Raw genomic sequence first — 18,598 nt, forward strand, 5'->3', positions numbered from 1 at the left:
CAATTGTGTATGTATACTTTGTTTACATATTAAATTTTTATATATACATTCTTAAAATTCTGATCATAGTTTATTTGGTTTTGTAGCCTACTCTGCATTTCACATTATATGAGCATTTTTCTTGTTAAAGATAATATCTGAAAACATGACTTTTAATAACTATATGCTATTTACTATTTCATCTTTTAAATATGCCATAATTTCATTACTCCCACTAATAAATATTTAAATTGCTTTTAAAAAATTTTTTACTCTTATTAAGTTGCAATGATCAACTCTGCACCTAAATCTTCACATGATTTTTTTTTTTTGCATAATGAAAGTCTCTTACCTCACACATTAGGACTATGGTTGTAGGTTAATTTAAAATGTTGCTTTAAGTGAGGAATCATAAAAATGAACATATACAACCTAAAACTTTTTTTAAACTTAAAACCTATCAAAGTATATTAATTCACTAATCCTGTGATAGAAGTCCAAGGCCTTGTCTGCATGTGACAAGTGATAGGAGTTCTATATCATCTTTACTATATAAATCACACTTATGGCATAATCATTTGCAACTTACAACATGGATTTCTCTAAAGTGAAGTAAGAAGTAGAAGACACTTGTAAAAAGCAATCAGTATGTGGAATCCTTCTGGTAAAAATGTGTTCTGAATGGCCTACTTATTTCACCTAGAGTTTACCCACCCCTAATTCAACTGCCATTTTTTAAAAGATATTTATTTATTTATTTGACTGCCCTGGGTCTTAGTTGTGGCACGCAGGATCTTTTAGTTGCAGCATGCGAACTCTTAGTTGTGGCATGTGAGATCTAGTTCCCTGACCAGGGATCAAACCCGGGCCACCTGCATCGGGAGCTTGGAGTCTTAGCCACTGGACCACCAGGGAAGTCCCTCAATAGCCATTTAAAAAAGGCTTTTAGCAATTCACTTTTTTTTTTTTTTTTTTTTGCGGTACGCGGGCCTCTCACTGTTGTGGCCTCTCCCGTTGCGCAGCACAGGCTCCGGACGTGCAGGCTCAGCGGCCATGGCTCATGGGCCCAGCCGCTCTGCGGCATGTGGGATCTTCCCGGACCGGGGCACGAACCCATGTCCCCTGCCTCGGCAGGCGGACTCTCAACCACTGCGCCACCAGGGAAGCCCAGCAATTCACTTTAATAAGTCTTTCCAAAGATGTTAACTTAGTTTTCACAGAAATAAGTCCCATTTCTTATTACACTAATTTCAGAGTTTTATATACTATCTAATAAATTTATATAATTACAAAAAGGACAATGGATATAAACAAGTTTAGACTGATTCTTAATAAGAGTCTGAGGAAGAAAAAAGCACACCCTAATGTCTGGAAACTGCCTGACACTTACAGCTAGGCCTTGGTGATTCTGAAGCGGGACTGGGGCACACAGCTAGGCCATGTTATTCTCCCGTTGGACATAACAATCTCACAAAACATCAACATCAGACAAGGTCACTCTGAGACCATGAAAAAGTGAGACAAAACAAGAACACTTCAAAATTTTGTCTGAGCATGGACAAAAAACAAGGTCCCTGTGCCACCTACAAAATACCAAACATCCCCCTCTCCTGGTGACATGAGTGACTTCTGCTTCTCTACAGGTGCAGCTTTAGTCTCACTCCAGTCAGCCCTCCTCCTAGGTAAGATTTACTAAGATACCCAAAGAATCACCTGCATCCCAACAATATCCAATCCAGAGCAAATCCCTTCTTCCTTAAACTCTTCCCCAAATCACCTAATACAAGTCCAAATCCTGTAAAAGACCTTTTGAACACTCTGAGGCACCTCCAGTTTCCCACGGTGTGCAGTCTACCTCCCTACGAGTAATAAACCCAACTTGTTCACTATAGTTGTTCCTTGTGGTCTGTGGGTGGAGGGCATTGACAAGGCTCACTCAACTGGCTGAAGCAGAGTGCAGGGCCACAGTGAAGAATAGGAAACTAGCAGTATCACTCAGTGTATCTACAAGTAGAATGGAGAGCAGCAGTTAGTCTGGAGTTGGTTAAGCAAGCTTCTACTATATTTCCTTAGATTCAATTACTAGAAGTAGAATTACTGGGTCAAAGCATAAACATTTTTAAGATTCTTGATCTTTGGGATCTTTTGATCTTCAGGGTCTTAACTGTAGGTATAATACACCAAGAATATATAAACGCAATTTATTCTTCCGCTTGTTCTGGACTTCAATTTTACCAGCTCAAACACAATTTATCAATTTCAGTAGTCCTATTCCATTAGCAACAAAATCTGAAATAAGAGTATATATTTACACAAATATATAATGTATCTATCTATAAGTGTAAATGCTTTTTATATATACCTAACTATAGGGAATTGAAACGTTAAAAGTGTACAAAGCCCAGTATAAAAGCAATGCACTGTACTTTTTTCTTCTCTCTGAAGAATATTATATAATTTTTTCTGATTAAGAAAATCAAATTTTATAGGCTCACTGTAGGTTCATCAATTGTAAGTAACAAGTGCACCATCCTGGAGGGGGTGCTGATAAGAGGGGGAGGTTATGCACATGGCGGGGCAGGGGGTACACGGGAAATCTCTGTACCTTCCGCTCAATTTTGCTGTGAACCTAAAACTGCTCTAAAAAAATAAAGTCTATTAAAAAATCATACAACACGTTTTAAAATATAACATTTTAATTTAATCACTGAATACTTTCACTTATAATAGACTATAGTGACCATTTTAGAACATTCTTTTTTATTGATTAAAAATTTTTAAAATTGTGGTAAAATACATAAAAATGACCATTTCAACTGTTAAGTGCACAGTTAAGTATATTCACACTGTTGTGCAACCAATGTCCAGAACTTTTCATCTTGCAACACTAAAAGTCTACTCATTAAACTACTCCTCTTTTCCTCCTGTCCCAGGCCCCGGCAAGAATTTTATTCTACTTTGTTTTTATGAATTTGATTACTTTAGATTTCTTTAGATGTAAGTAGAATCATGTATTATTTGTCTATTTGTGACTGGTTTATTTCACTTAGTGTAATGTCCTCGAGGTTCATCAGTTTTGTCCCATGTGAATAATACTCCTTTATAGAAATATACCATTGTATGTACATAAGACATTTTGTTTATCCATTTGTCTATAGACAAACATTTGGGTGGCTTCCACCTTTCAGCTATAATGAATAATGCTACAAATATGGGTGTACACATATCTCATTAGGACCCTGGTATATACGGAGAAGTGGAATTGCTGGATCATAGGTTAACTCTATTTTTAATTGTTTGAGGAACTACCATACTGTTTTCCATAGTGGCTACACTATTTTACATTCCCACCAACAGTGCACGGGGGTTTCAATTTCTCCACAACTCGCTAACACTTGCAAATTTCTTTTTCTTTTTTTTTTTTAATAGTACCTGATGGTGTGAGATGATATTGTTAAATTTTTTTTTTTTTTTTGGCTGTGCCACATGGCATGCAGGATCTTAGTTCCCTGACCAGGGATCAAACCCATGGCCCCTGCATTGGGAGTGCAGAGTCTTAACTACTGGACCACCAGGGAAGTCCCTCTCATTGTGGTTTTGATTTGTATTTCCCTAATGATTTAGTGATGTAGAGCATCGTTTCATATGCTTGTAGTCCTTTTGTATATTTTCTTTAGGGAAATGTCTATTTAAGTCCATTGTCCATTTTATAATCAGGTTATTTGAGGTTTTTTGGTTGTTGGATTATCGGAGTTCTTTATATATTCTGGATATTAACCCCTTGTCACATACATGATTTGCAAATATTTCCTCCCATTCTTTAGGCTGCCTTTTCACTCCATTATTGTATCCTTTGATGCACAGTTTTTATTTTGATGTAGTCCAATTTATGTAGTTTTTACTTTTGCTGCCTTGCTGTTGGTGTCATATCCGAGAAATCATTGCCAAATCTAATGTCAGGAAGCTTTGCCTCCAAGTTTTCTTCTAATACAGTTTTAAGTCTTATATATCTTTGATCTATTTCGAGTTAATTTTTGTATGTGATGTAAAGTAAGGGTCTAACTTCATTCTTTTGCATGTGAATATCTAGTTTTCCCAGCATCGTTTGTTGAAAAGACTGTCCTTTCCTCAATAAACAGTCTTGACATCCTTGATAAAATTATTGACTATCTAACCTTTAAATGCATGTTTGCATTTGAAACCATTGATAATATTGACATTGTCTTTCTTTTTATGTTAGATAAAGCAAAGTTTTTCCTGTGTATTTTTTTCCTCTTATAAATTTTATTTAGTCTTATTTTTAAATGTCTTATAAAAGGGCTCTGATAATCATCCCTATTCCCTACCAAAAGTATCTGATTATGAATTCAACAAACTCGTTTATATGTTAAGATTCTTTTAAAGTGTTTATATGTCTTATGTTACATTCTATTTTTTGCCATTTCTCTATTTAATTACTAAGAAACTGATCACCAGATGATCTCTCCCCACCCTCATGGCTTATCATTTCAAAAACAGGGGGAGAAAATAATCTGTGCTGGGACAACCTTAATGATCAACTCTGCCAGGCTAAACTGCTAGATACCTGAAGGCAGGAGTCATGTCTTGTTTATTTTTTATTTCCCAAAGAACTTAAAGCCACAATATTATACTCAATAAAGGAACACGGTCCATGCTGCAGTATCTAATTTAAATGGAGTTAGAAATGTGTTAGCTTCCCCCAGTCTGCTCTCACCCCTACCTAAATTAGCTTCTCCTTAATATCCACTCAGCGATGAAACTGGAAGCATTCTTACTCTATTAGAAAGTACCAGGTAAAGCCAAAGAAAGTACTTTCTGAAAGTTTGCTGTCTTTCTGGCTCACATTTTTGGGGAGGGTTAGGAAAATTAAATATTTTGGCCTAAAAGCCTTCTTTCCAAATCCTGAGTGCTCCTAAACTGCAGGTTAAAAAAAAAAAAGTTAACAGATGTTAAGAATATATTTATGGGGGAGCAAGAGTATCAACAGAAATTAAAGGGAACACATGGTTAAACCACAACCCACAAGAAGCTGGCTGCATGGTTACCCATTACTGGTAAGTGTATTTTACTACTTGTAAAACGTTGTCAAGGCCTAAAATATGTGAAAAGAAAATACACTTCAAATAAAAATAAAACTTTAAAAATAGGAATTAGGCCCACAATACCAAGCATGTAATAGCAATAATTTTGCTTTTGATAAACCTCATTAACTACATCATTCCTATAAGAAAAATGTCTGGTGTACAGCAGGCACTAAGTAAATTCTGCTGGACCAGGACCTACTTTGTTTCTATACCTAGTGTTTAGGCTAGTTTTAAACCTTAAGATCTAACATAACTTGAAAGACACTGCCTGGCTTTGAATCCTGGCTCTGCCACTTTACCATATTAACTTTGGGCTAATTACTTAATCTCTCTCTGTACCTTAGTTTCCTCATATGTAAACAAAAAAACCAAAGCAAACCAAAACTAAAATGGTTATAGTAGGTACCTAAAACATTTTTTAAAAACTGGTAAAGTGGACTTCATCAAAATTAAAAACTTTTGTTCTTTGAAATATCAATTAAGAAAATGAAAAGGCAAGCTACAGACTGGGAGAACACACTTGCAAAATACACATCTGATTAAGTGCTTGTCTTGTTGAGTACAGCTCAAAAGGATTTTTTTTTTTTTTTTTTTAGGATTTTTTTTTTTTAATGGGCAAAAGATTTGAACAGATACTTCACAAAAGAAAATATACAAATGTCCACTAAGCACAAGAAAAGATACCCTCAATGTGACCAGTTACCAGGGAAATGCAACTGAAAACCAAAATGAGATACCATTTCACACCCATTAAAATGGCCAAAGTTAAAAAGACTGATAGTACTAATGGTTGACAAGCATGTGAAAAACAAACTCTCAAACACTGCTGGTGAGAATGCAAAATGGTACAGCCACTTTGAAAAAACAGTATGGTAGTAACTTATAAAGTTAAACGTATGTTTTACCATATGATCAACAAGTCCACTCCCAGGTTTTTACCCCAAAATAAATTTACCCAACATAACCACACAAAGACAGGTATATGAATGTTCATTACATTATTCATAATAGCCCCAAATTGGAAACCCCAATGTCCGATTTTTTGAATGGATGAACAAATTGTGGTGTTTCCATACTTGTAAAATGCTACTTGGCAATTCAACATGCATGAATCTCAAAATCGTTATGCTAAGTGAAAGAAGTCAAATGCCAAAGATGACATATGATTCCATTTATATGAATTTTTGGAAAAGGCAAAACTATAGTAACAGAAGCCAGGTTAGTGATTCCATGGCCCTGGGTCCATAAGAAAACTTTTTAGGGTGAGGAAACTGTTCTATATTTTGACTGTGGTGGTGGTTACACAACTATTACCCAAATTCATCAAGCTATATACCCTTTAAAAGGGTTAAGTTTTATTATATGTAAATAGTATCTCAATAAAAAACTCAGTCTTATACACAGATGTTAATGACTAATTGTCACCTAAACTATACTAAATAAATTGTACAAAAAAATCTAGAAAGTAATAATAGGATTGGTGTGAGGATTAAATGAGATAACGCATTAAGCCCTTTGCCTGGCACTGTAAGTAGTTAAAAAGTATTAGCCATTAGTCTTTCAACATATACTTTCTCCCTTTTACTCCAATATGCTAATGACTGCTAAATTAAAAGATGTTTTTACCAATAAACATGGGTCATCATGCATCTAATAAGGTTAGATTAACATTAAAAGCAGATCACTGATATTTACTTCATTATGGTTTAATCTCAATAGTAAGAGAGAAGTATAGGTATGTGAAAAATCCAAAATGACTGGTTTGTTTCTCTTCTCAAATCTGGGGGAAGAATATGAGAGAGAATTTTTATCTTCATAATTCCCAACCATGTTAGTCATATACGAAGAACACAAAAAACCACTTCACTGAAGTAGCCTTTTATCAGAAATCACCAGACCTTTATAGGGGTAGATGGGGAAGGCGTGAAGCTTTAGTGTCCTTGGATTTACTTATAAGAACAGAGGTAGATACAATTCTTTCAGCCCCCAAACCCATCCCTTCCCAATTTTAGTGATAACATATTTGCTGCAGGCAGGGAAGGGGAAAGAACAGAACCCCTGTTGTGGAAGTATACTTGAAAATCCTGAGTCATTCTTATTTCAACTTCTTTTAAGATGGGTTATGGACACAGTTCTAGGAATTCAGAACATGTAACAAAGATTTAGTTAAGAAAATCCAGTGAGGGAAACCATCATCATTCTAATTTCTGTAACATATTCTGTAGTGGTGATAACCAACTGTCTTAGATTGATCCAGTTGTTGTTTTTCCAGACTTCCTGGGGCTAAAAAAGATGGTTAAGCATTCAAAAGGTCTGTATGCAGGCATAGTAAATAGGAGTGAGGACCCAAACTGCTGTAACACAGCTCTTGCCACTCCATTGTAAAGCCAGCCAATAATCCCAGTACTGTAACAACAACAGTAACAAAAGATTTGAGTGCTTACTATGTATTAGGCTGAGTGCTAAGCAACAGTGTGTAATATCTTATTTAATCCTCAACATATAATTGTATATACTATTATTATCATCACTTTATATATGAGGGAAGTGAAGCACAGAGTTTCAAAGATGGTACAAAAAGAACAACAGACACACATACAAACAATGTGTAGGTATACCTCAAATTTATACATATGGTATGTGTATTTTTAATGCACTTTTTATAGATAAGTTCTTATGATTCTATTTTAAATACTGAAGTCACAAAAGAACCCCAAAATCAGTGTGACTTTCCACTGAAATATTTCTATTTATTCCCTTGGGAGAGGTAAAATATAAGGGATCAAGAGAGTTCAATGTACAATATTTGTGCTACAGTTATTTATATTATTTTTCTTCATTATGTTATGAAGTAGCTACTGCCGTAACATATAGGTATAAAACTATGAACTGCCTAACCAATGTTTGTTTTATAGGCAACTGAACACATTAAGTTATAGAAGTTTTACCAGAGGGATACTGCTCTAGTCTCATATTTCTAATTATCATCTTAAGGGGGCCTCTAAAGGTTCTGTAATTGTGTTGGATTTAGTCCTTTACAGTTTTTGTTCCTGTACTCTTTGCAGAATATACAAGAATGGAATCTTAGACTCAGGATTAATCTCAAAGCTCTTCTACAGACGCTTCCTTTTTGTAAGAGCAGGGAAGGTTAGGTGGCTTACTCATGTTAACATACCACAGGAAAGAGCAAAGACAGGAACCCCGGCTTCCCAACACCCAGCTGGATGCTCTCCCCATGAGACAACACTATCTCTAGATAGGTGTGCCATAGGTACCAAGTCAACTGGAAGTTGCCACTTTTCTCTCTGCTCAAAATTCTAGGAGAGATGAAAGACTCATTCACCATTGCATGTTTTGTTGAGAAAATCTGGATAGAGAAGCAATTCTTAAGTCTACTTGCAAAGATAACTGCTGAGAGGAGACCTATTATCTTAAACCTACCAACTTCTTCAAGACAGAAATTCAAAGGCGGAGGGCAGTGGGAACAAAAAGGTCTGATGAGGCCATTTACTCTGAGGTCATCTAAATTAAATAATGATGCCACAGCCATGCTGGTGGCCCTGGAAATTCACATCCTTACATCAACAAAAATGAAAAAAAGTTTAAGTTAACCGTCATCCTTATCTGCTATGTTAAGAAAAAAAAATCTGTATTTGATTTTGATTGCTATCTTATTGAACACAAGATTAATCTCACATGAGCCATTAACTCACTGAGGATCCAAAGGAGAAGGGAGCAGTGGCATAGCGAGCACTAGAACTTGGAGAGAGTACAGCTGTACAGGAAGCAGAAGTCACCAGGACATAGAAATGCCTGTGGGTACCAGGGAAGGCAGAGAGGCAGAAAGAGTTTAACTCCTTAGCTACTTGCTGTTTCCTTTCCCGCATCCTTGCTTAGCTAGCAACTCAACTAAGGTGTAGAGTCAGAAAAAGAAAGGAATTTTTCAACATTGAGCCATGGTGGTGAATGGGGGGGATCGCCCCTTTGCTCCTACACTTGATCTGGGAACAAACTAGAAGTCTGCTATATCTGTGGCAGATAAGAGTAAAAAGACTTTGTAATTCAGCCACTAACTTCCAACAAGCCACATGGTCCACAAAGTTCAATTTGATCTATGGGGTATTACTCTTCTTCCAAGATTAAAAAAAATAAGAATACTAAATTAACTGAAGACATTTAAAAGCATTTGTAAAGAAATTAGTAAAAAATCACATTTAAGATTTTAAAACAGTGGTTCTCAACTTTTTATCCTCAGGACCCCTTTACATCTTAAAAATTGAAGACCCTAAGGTCCTTTTGTTTGTATGCTGTATCTATTGATATTTATCATATTAAAAAAATTTTTTAATAGTTATTTACCAGTTCATTTAAAATAACAATAACCTCATATGTTAACATAAATTATTTTTATGGAAAATAACTATATTTCCCAAAAGAAAAAAATTAGTGAGAAGAGTGACATTGTTTTATCACTTTACAAATGTAAAATGTGTCTGACTTAATAAAAGACAACCAGATTCTCATACCTACTTTTGGATTCATCTGTTGCAATTTTTGGCTGAAGTATATGGAAAAAATCCAAACCCGCACATATAGATAATCAGAAAAGATAGGAGTTTTTTAATAGCCTTTTCAGATAATTATGACTATAATCTGACACTACATCAAAACTGGACAAGTGGTAGTTTCATAAAGGTTAGTTGCAATGTGGAATCTGAAACCGTTATCAATGAACTTTTCATATTATGTTACGTTAAAATCCATTGGTCTAGCTTACACATCAAATGGACCTTTTACTCATGCGTAATTTTATAACGTCTTGCATTGGTCATTGGGAAAATATTGTTCACTGAGTCACACAATCTTCCAAATGTTAACACATTTCATTTCATGATATTTTAAAAATCACATTCATTAATACTCATTGATCTCAACAGAAGTCTTTTAAGTTTTGGGAAGCTGTCAAGCTCTGAGTAGCAGATACAAATTTTCCAAAACTGTAATTTTCACTTGAAAACTCAATGGCAACAAATACTGTCAGTTGTTGTCCTTGAAGTGACAGGCTCACTTCATTCATTTGCGAGAAAATATCTGCCAAATACGGAAAAATCAACTCTGAATAATCATAGCTTGCTCTTTCAAATAAAAATGGTGCTTCGGGCTTCCCTGGTGGCGCAGTGGTTGAGGGTCTGCCTGCCAATGCAGGGGACACAGGTTCATGCCCCGGTCCGGGAAGATCCCACATGCCGTGGAGCGGCTAGGCCCATGAGCCATGGCCGCTGAGCCTGCGCGTCTAGAGCCTGTGCTCCGCAACGGGAGAGGCCACAACAGTGAGAGGCCCGTGTACCGCAAAAAAAAAAAAAAAAAAAAAAAATGGTGCTTCATGGAAAAAATGCAGCTAGTTCAGCTCTTGACTAAAGCAAGTACACAAGTGCTTTCCCTTGAGATAGCTACTGTAGTTGGGGATGCAGAAGTGCTTTATGTGTGCTTTCCCATCTGTCACAAAATATCAAAACAATGTGAAACTCATTAGGATTTAATAAAATTAATATGTTTTACACCTTATCAAGGACATTCTTAAGTGAAACTGGCCTTCTTTTTTTTTCTTATTTAAACAGTGAGTGAGGGCATACTAATGGTATAGTTTGGTGCCATTGCCTAGATTTGTGCTAAGGCTCCAGCAAATATTCACCACTGCAGCTTGGTACCATCGGTGCAAATGTCAACACAGTAAAATAAATGAATGAATGAATGAATGAATAAATAAATAAATAAATAAATAAAATCTTAGTATTATTATGAAAATAATTTTGACACTATGGACCCCCTAAAAGTATCTCCGGGACCCCACAGGGATCCATGGACCATACTTTGAGAACTACTGCTCCAAAATATCTTTATTTTTGGCAAGGATAGGATCCATGAGAACTACTGCTCCAAAACATCTTCACTTTTGGCAAGGACAGGATCCACTAGCTCCCGTATAATATAAATAGCAATAAATCTAAGCAAAACACAACTCAAAAAAAAAAAAAAACCCTCTTACCTTTGCCAAGACTAAAGACAAATGGTTCGTTTCGATCATGACTGGAATCAAACTTCTTTCCATTTGACAATTTTCCTTTGTAATGGACATAAACTTTGTCTCCAATCATCGGGGTTTCCTCACTATTCCCTACTCTTTTGACAATCTAGAAAAGACAAATGTCAAGAAAAATGAGGTTAAACATTTTATTTCTCATCAGAGAATAAAGAGGTCACACAGTCCCTTCCACATCACTCAGGCACATTTGCAAACAACTGTCTGTCCTTTCTAAAGGCTTCCCTCCCAGTTCTCTCAATGATCCTCACTGTTACAAAATTATCCTGTACTACTCTAAATCTTTAATGCTATACTTAATTGTATTGTTAATCACACTATTCTCTCAAAATAATTAATCAATGGATCTTGTTTCATTGGTTTAATGCCTCATCTTTTGACACTGAAATCTTTCAAAACACAGTTAGTCCATGTACAAACTGAATTAGACCAAAAAGATTAGTGGACTTTCAAAAACATTCAAGAAGAAGTCTGAAGCAAAGTTTCAAAGGTGAGATTTTTATTTCTCTCCTTTGCTAAAAACATTATCTTTTGACTAGATTCCACTAGTTTGGTTTAATTTCAAAAAGCCCAATTTCCTGATATAAAGTTATACGTCCTACTATTTGAAGAATATTCAAAGTGTAAAAAAAACAGTACCACTGCACAGTTTGATATGATACTGAATAACTTGTGTTCTAGTAAAGGAAATGCCAAAAAACTCCAAGTTGAAAAACATTTAACTATCATAAAATCCAGTATATTTATTTTGTTCTTGGCAGAGCAAGCCACTAATGTAGTTGGTCAGTTCTGGGAAAAGAAAATCAAATCCAGGCATGTGGTGTATAATTTATTCTGTCAATCACTTATGCCAAATTAATCATTTTTATTAGATAACAGAGGATGGTAGCTAATGTCCAATAAACATTTTTTGGGGGGAAGGGTCTGAATTTTTATCTGAAGAATTTTTTTTTTTTTTTTTTTTTTGCGGTACGCCGGCCTCTCACTGCTGTGGCCTCTCCCGTTGCGGAGCACAGGCTCCGGACGTGCAGGCCCAGTGGCCATGGCTCACGGGCCCAACCGCTCCGCAGCATGTGGGATCCTCCCAGACCGGGGCACGAACCCGTGTCCCTTGCATCGGCAGGCGGACTCTCAACCACTGCGCCACCAGGGAAGCCCCTGAAGAATTCAATTATTTGCTCCTAAATTCTTTTTTGAGACGTGTCCTCCTTGCCCCACCCTCATATCACCACATAAACACTGTGAACTTAGATTCTACAACCTTCTTAGCTCAAAAGCCTAGAAATTCTAAAGGAAAAAAAATGATTACTGCAACTTCATCAAAAAAAAGTGTTTGAACTAATCAATGAATTCAGTAAAGTTGCAGAATTACAAAATCAATATACAGAAATCAGTTGTGTTTCTACACACTAACAAAATATCTGAAAAAGATATAGAGAAAACAATCCCAGAAATGTAAACCAAAACCACAATGAGATATCACCTCACACCTGTCAGAATGGCTGTCATCAAAAAGACAAGAAATAAAAAGTGTTGGTGAGGATGTGGAGAAAAGGGAACTCTCTTGCACTGTTGGTGGGAATGTAAATTGGTGCAGCCACTACGGAGGACAGTATGGAGGTTCCTCAAAAGATTAAAAGTAGAACTACCATATGATCCAACAATTCCACTTGTGGGTATTTATACAAAAGAAATGAAAACACTAACTGAAAAAGATACATGCACCCTCGCCATGTTCACTGCAGCATTACTTACATTAGCAAAGATATGGAAACAACCTGTGTTCATCAATAAATGAATGGATAAAGAAAAAATATATATTTGTATGTTTTATATATATATATATGTACACACACACACACACACACACACACACACACAGGATGATTATTTAGCCATAAAAAAGAATGAAATTGGGACTTCCCTGGTGGCACAGTGGTTAAGAATCTGCCTGCCAATGCAGGGTACACGAGTTCGAGCCCTGGTCCAGGAAGATCCCAAATGCCGCGGAGCAACAAAGCCCATGCACCACAACTACTGAGCCTGCGCTCTAGAGGCCGAGAGCCACAACTACTGAGCCCGTGCACCTAGAGCCCATGCTCTGCAACAAAAGAAGCCACAACAATGAGAAGCCCGTGCACCACAATAAGAGCCCCAGAGAAAGCAGCAGCAAAGACTCAGTGCAGCCAAATAAGTAAATAAATAAACTTATTTTTTTAAAAAGGAATGAAATCTTGCCATTTGTAACAACATGGATGGACCTTGAGGGAATTATGCTAAGTGAAAATAGATCAGACAGAGAAAGACAAATACCGTATGATCTCACTTATATATGGAATCTTAAAAAAAAAAAAAAGGGCTTCCCTAGTGGCGCAGTGGTTGAGAGTCCGCCTGCCGATGCAGGGGACACGGGTTCGTGCCCTGGTCCAGGAAGATTCCACATGCCGTGGAGCGGCTGGGCCCGTGAGCCATGGCCGCTGAGCCTGCGCGTCCGGAGCCTGTGCTCCGCAACGGGAGAGGCCACAACAGTGAGAGGCCCGTGTACCACAAAAAAAAAGAAAAGAAAAGAAAGAAAAGTAAAGAAAAAAACAACTAAATTTATAGATACAAAGAACAGAAACAGATTGGTGGTTGCCAGAGGTCAGAGTTTGCGGGGAGGGTGGGAGAAATGGGTAAAGGGAGTCAAAAGGTACAAACCTTCAGTTACAGAATAAGTCATGGATGTAATGTACAGCATGATGCAATAGTTAATAACATATTGCATATTTGGAAGCTGCTAAGAGAATAGATCTAAAAAGTTCTCAACACAAAAAAAATTTTTTAAACTATGTATGGTGACAGACGTTAAATAGACTTATTGTGGTGATCATTTCACAATACAAATGTCAAATCATTATGCTGTACACCCGAAACTAATAAAACGTTATATGTCAATTATACCTCAATAAAAAATCCCATTCACAATATCATCAAAAACTATAAAATAGTTAGAAATAAATTTAACCAAGGAGGTGGAAGATCTATACACTGAAAACTATAAGATTCTGATGAAAGAAACTGAAGAAGACACATATAAATGGAAAGGTATCCTATGATCATGGATCAGAAGAATTAAAAATGTTAAAATGTCCATACTACTGAAAAACATCTATAGATTCAATCCAAGACATATCAAGACATATCAAAATTTCTGCATTTTTCACAGAAATAGAAAAAAAAAAAAGCTAAAATTCGTACAGACCCATAAAAGATCCCAAATAGTCAAAGCAATTCTGAGAAAGAACAAAGCTGGAGGCATAACATTTCCTGATTTCAAACTATATTAAAAACTATAGTGATAAAAACAGAATGGTACTGTCATAAAAAGAGGCACACAGACCAATGGAACAGAATCGAGAACCCAGAAATAAACTGTAGCATATACAGTCAACTAATATTTGACAAGGGAGCCAAGAATGCTCAATGAGGAACAGATAATCTCTTCAGTAAAAGATGTAGGGAAAAGTGGATAACCCTATGAAGAATAAAATTGGACCCCTATCTTACACCACTCACAAAAATTAACTCAAAATCAATGAAAGACTTAAATATAAGATATGAAACTATAAAACATCTAAGGAAAACAAGGGAAAAATCTCCTTGACATTAATCTTGGCAATAATTTTTTGGATATGACACAAAAAGTACAAGCAACAAAAATAAATAAGTGGAACATCAAACTAAAAATATTCTGTGGGCTTCTCTGGTGGCACAGTGGATAAGAATCTGCCTGCCAACACAGGGGACACAGGTTCGAGCCCTGGTCCGGGAAGATCCCACATGCTGCGGAGCAACTAAGCCCGTGCGCCACAACTACTGAGCCTGTGCTCTAGAGCCCATGAGCCACAACTACTGAAGCCCAAATGCTCTAGGGCCCACGCTCCGCAACAAGAGAGGCCACTGCAATGAGAAGCCTGCGCACTGCAACGAAGAGTAGCCCCTGCTCGCTGCAACTAGAGAAAGCCTGCATGCAGCAACAAAGACCCAACGCAGCCAAAAATAAATAAAAATAAAATAAATTGGGCTTCCCTGGTGGCACAGTGGTTGAGAGTCCGCCTGCCAATGCAGGGGACACGGGTTCGTGCCCCAGTCCAGGAAGATCCCACATGCCGTGGAGCGGCTGGGCCCGTGAGCCATGGCCGCTGAGCCTGCGCGTCCGGAGCCTGTGCTCCGCAACGGGAGAGGCCACAACAGGGAGAGGCCCGCATACCGCAAAAAAAAAAAATAAATAAAAAATAAATTAAATAAAATAAATTTATATATATATTTAAAAAAAAGCTTCTGCGCAGCAAAAGAAACAATCACCAAAATGAAAAGGCAATCTATGGAATGGGAGAAAATATCTGCAAACCATATATTTGATACTGAAAATATACAAGGAACTCATGGCTATAATCAAAAAATCAAGAAATAACAAGTGTTGATGAGGATGTGGAGAAAAGTAAACCCTGTACACTGTTGGTAGGGATATAAATTGGGACAGCCACTATGGAAAAGAGTATGAAGTTTCCTCAAAAAATTAAAACTAGAACTACCATATGATTCAGCAATTCCACTTCTGGGTATAAATCCAAAGGAAATGAAATCACTATCTCAAAGAAATAATGGATAAAGATGTGGTATATATATATTATATAATATTATATATATATATATATAATAGAATATTATTCAGATAAATAAAGACAGATAAATACTGTGTGATATCACTTATATGTGGAATCTAAAAAAGCTGAACTCACAGTGTAACAGAGAGTCGAATGATGGTTGCCAGGGGCTAGGGGAAAATGGGGAGATGTTGGTCAAAGAGTACATACTTCCAAGTTATAAGATGAATAAATTCTTGGGATCTAATGTACAGCATGGTGACTATAATTAACAACACTGTATTATATACTTGAGAGCTGCTAAGAGAATAGATCTTAAATGTTACCACAAAAAAGAAATAATTATCTGAGGTGATGAAGGGGTTAACTAACCCTACTGCAGTAATCATTTCAAAACATTTAAGTGTATCATATCATATATAAAATTTCTTTTTGGCGCTTACAATTTTAAAATGAATTGAGACTAGATTATATCCTCAAGACAGCTCCAGATTTAGGCACTAAACTTGTCTTGTTGGGGAAACCGGAAGTGATACCACAGTATCACTTGCTGATGTGAACAGCTCTGACTCCATGGTAGCCATTCATCCCATATGCCCAGTTACTTGATTATAGTCCTAGAAATGCAGATTCCCTCCAGGGGAGGGAGGGAATCATATCATGATACACATATCACGTGTATCATATCATCACATTGTATACCTTAAACTTACATAGTGTTATATTTCAAATATATCTCAATACAGCTGGGAAAAAATAATTACAGTTTAAAAAATTATATTAAGTGCTAGTAAAAAAAAAAAAAAAAAAGTAGAATCATTACTGCCCTTCTAGTACTCAAGGGTAAAAAACGTTTCAAAAAAGTTAATCTAAAAGAAATTCTAGAAGTGCTCGTGTTCATGAACTGCATGCAGTATTTAGAAGCCTGAGCCTCCCGTGGAGGGAATCTGCATTTCTAGACATTTCATGTCTTGAGAGGCATTCTGGAGTATGGGATGAGTAATTCACAGAGCTACAAGGTTGAAAAGCCCTCTGAATGAATATATCATAATATACATCTTATGCTATAGATAGCATAAAGCCCTTATTCTACAGGTTGAAGTCTTCAAACTTTGGCTTGGCATATAGCAAGCTAATAGTAAAACATGTATATTCGGAAGAAATTCAGGTGCAGAAAAAAGCTTTCACATAAGCAACATTAGCCAAAACAAACTAAAAGAATTCTCATTTGCTACTGATAACACAAGGAGATATTAAAACTCAGCTTAGTGATAATATTTAGAATGTTTAAGATAATCTTTTCAGCAAAAAAAAATTAATTATACAAAACTTGAACGCATAACAACAGTGTAGAGAAAAAAGAACTCAGTATGACTAAAACCATTTAACCTCTCTTTATTATACAGAATAATAACACATACATATCTTCCATACATAAATGGAAGAATCAAAAAGAACTGTCTCACAAAACCACTGTGAGATAAAAAAAATGTAAAAATGATTAATTACAGAATGAAAAAAGTGTTTTTAAGGAGGAAAGCTAATTCAAAAGTGAGATATATTCTCTGATGAAACCTCAAAAAAATACCTTCACTGCACACAGGAATTCTATTTGTATGTAAAAAACCAATCCTTTTGAACTCTGCAAGTTAGCTTTTCTTTTTCTTTTAAAAAAGTCTTTTGAATTGTCATTAGCTAGCTTTAATATACTTAAATATTATATTAAAATAATAACCCATTTATACACTCTGAGAATAGAGAGACACAGCCTTTTGGAGTCAGACGTAACTTGGACCTAAACCCCAGATCTGCATTTACTAAGATATATGATTTGAGGCAAGTTAATTTACCTAGCTGGCCCTCAGTTTTACCATCTATAATCTGGGATTAAAAATAAACCTCCATAAAACAGGAATAAAGACACAGACCTACTTGAGAATGGACTTGAGGATATGGGGAGGGGGAAGGGTAAGCTGTGACAAAGCGAGAGAGAGGCAAAGACATATATACACTACCAAACGTAAGGTAGATAGATAGTGGGAAGCAGCCGCACAGCACAGGGAGATCAGATCAGCTCGGTGCTCTGTGACCACCTGGAGGGGGGGAATAGGGAGGGTGGGAGGGAGGGAGATGCAAGAGGGAAGGGATATAGAAACAGATGTATATGTATGACTGATTCACTTTGTTATAAAGCAGAAACTAATAAAATAAAATAAAATAAATAAATAAATAAATAAACCTCCAGTTATGAAGACAAAATGAGAATTTAACTGCAGTGTTTGGTACTTAGTAAGCCTCTATAAACATTATCCATCTCCACCTCCAACCAAAAAAACAAAAAAAGACTTTTATTAACAATCTTTCCAGATAGCAAATTTCCCTAAATGTCATTCATCCTTGTGGCCTCACCTTTAATACTCCTCTATCTTTTTTGGAGGTAATATCCTCTCCCTGTTCAGCAACAGCTGCTGCGGGGCTTTCTCCATTGTTCTTGGCAGCTTCATCAGTAGTCATTGTCTTTTATAAGTAGACAACCTGCTGAGAAGAAACATATTTTAGCTAAGAAAAGTATCACTTCTTTATGCATCTTAAATGCCCCTAGGAACTGAGCTTTACCTGACCCAAGATTTACTAAGGGCCAATAAGGTTAAACACTGAAAAGGAAAATAAAAACATTTGCTATGAGCATGTACTGATGTCATGAGGCATGTAAATGAAACATCATCCAACTCTTCAATTTCCCATCCAGCTCTGATCCCAAATTAGAG

The 18,598-nt window shown here is 36.3% G+C and overlaps 1 protein-coding gene across 1 annotated transcript in view; it reads right to left on the minus strand.

Moving 5' to 3' along the window:
- FKBP5 (FKBP prolyl isomerase 5) overlaps positions 1–18,344 on the minus strand; it is a gene marked incomplete at its 5' end in the record, with an annotated part of 55,222 nt that extends 36,878 nt beyond the window's left edge. Inside the window, 2 exons of the mRNA XM_079713293.1 lie at positions 11,131–11,275; positions 18,240–18,344. Coding sequence (XP_079569419.1) covers positions 11,131–11,275; positions 18,240–18,344 — 250 coding nt within the window. The remainder of the gene's footprint in view (positions 1–11,130; positions 11,276–18,239) is intronic.
- Positions 18,345–18,598: the final 254 nt, after the last annotated feature.

This window comes from Hyperoodon ampullatus, assembly GCF_949752795.1.
Source record: "Hyperoodon ampullatus genome assembly, chromosome: 10".
In the NCBI taxonomy this organism is placed as follows: domain Eukaryota; kingdom Metazoa; phylum Chordata; class Mammalia; order Artiodactyla; family Ziphiidae; genus Hyperoodon; species Hyperoodon ampullatus.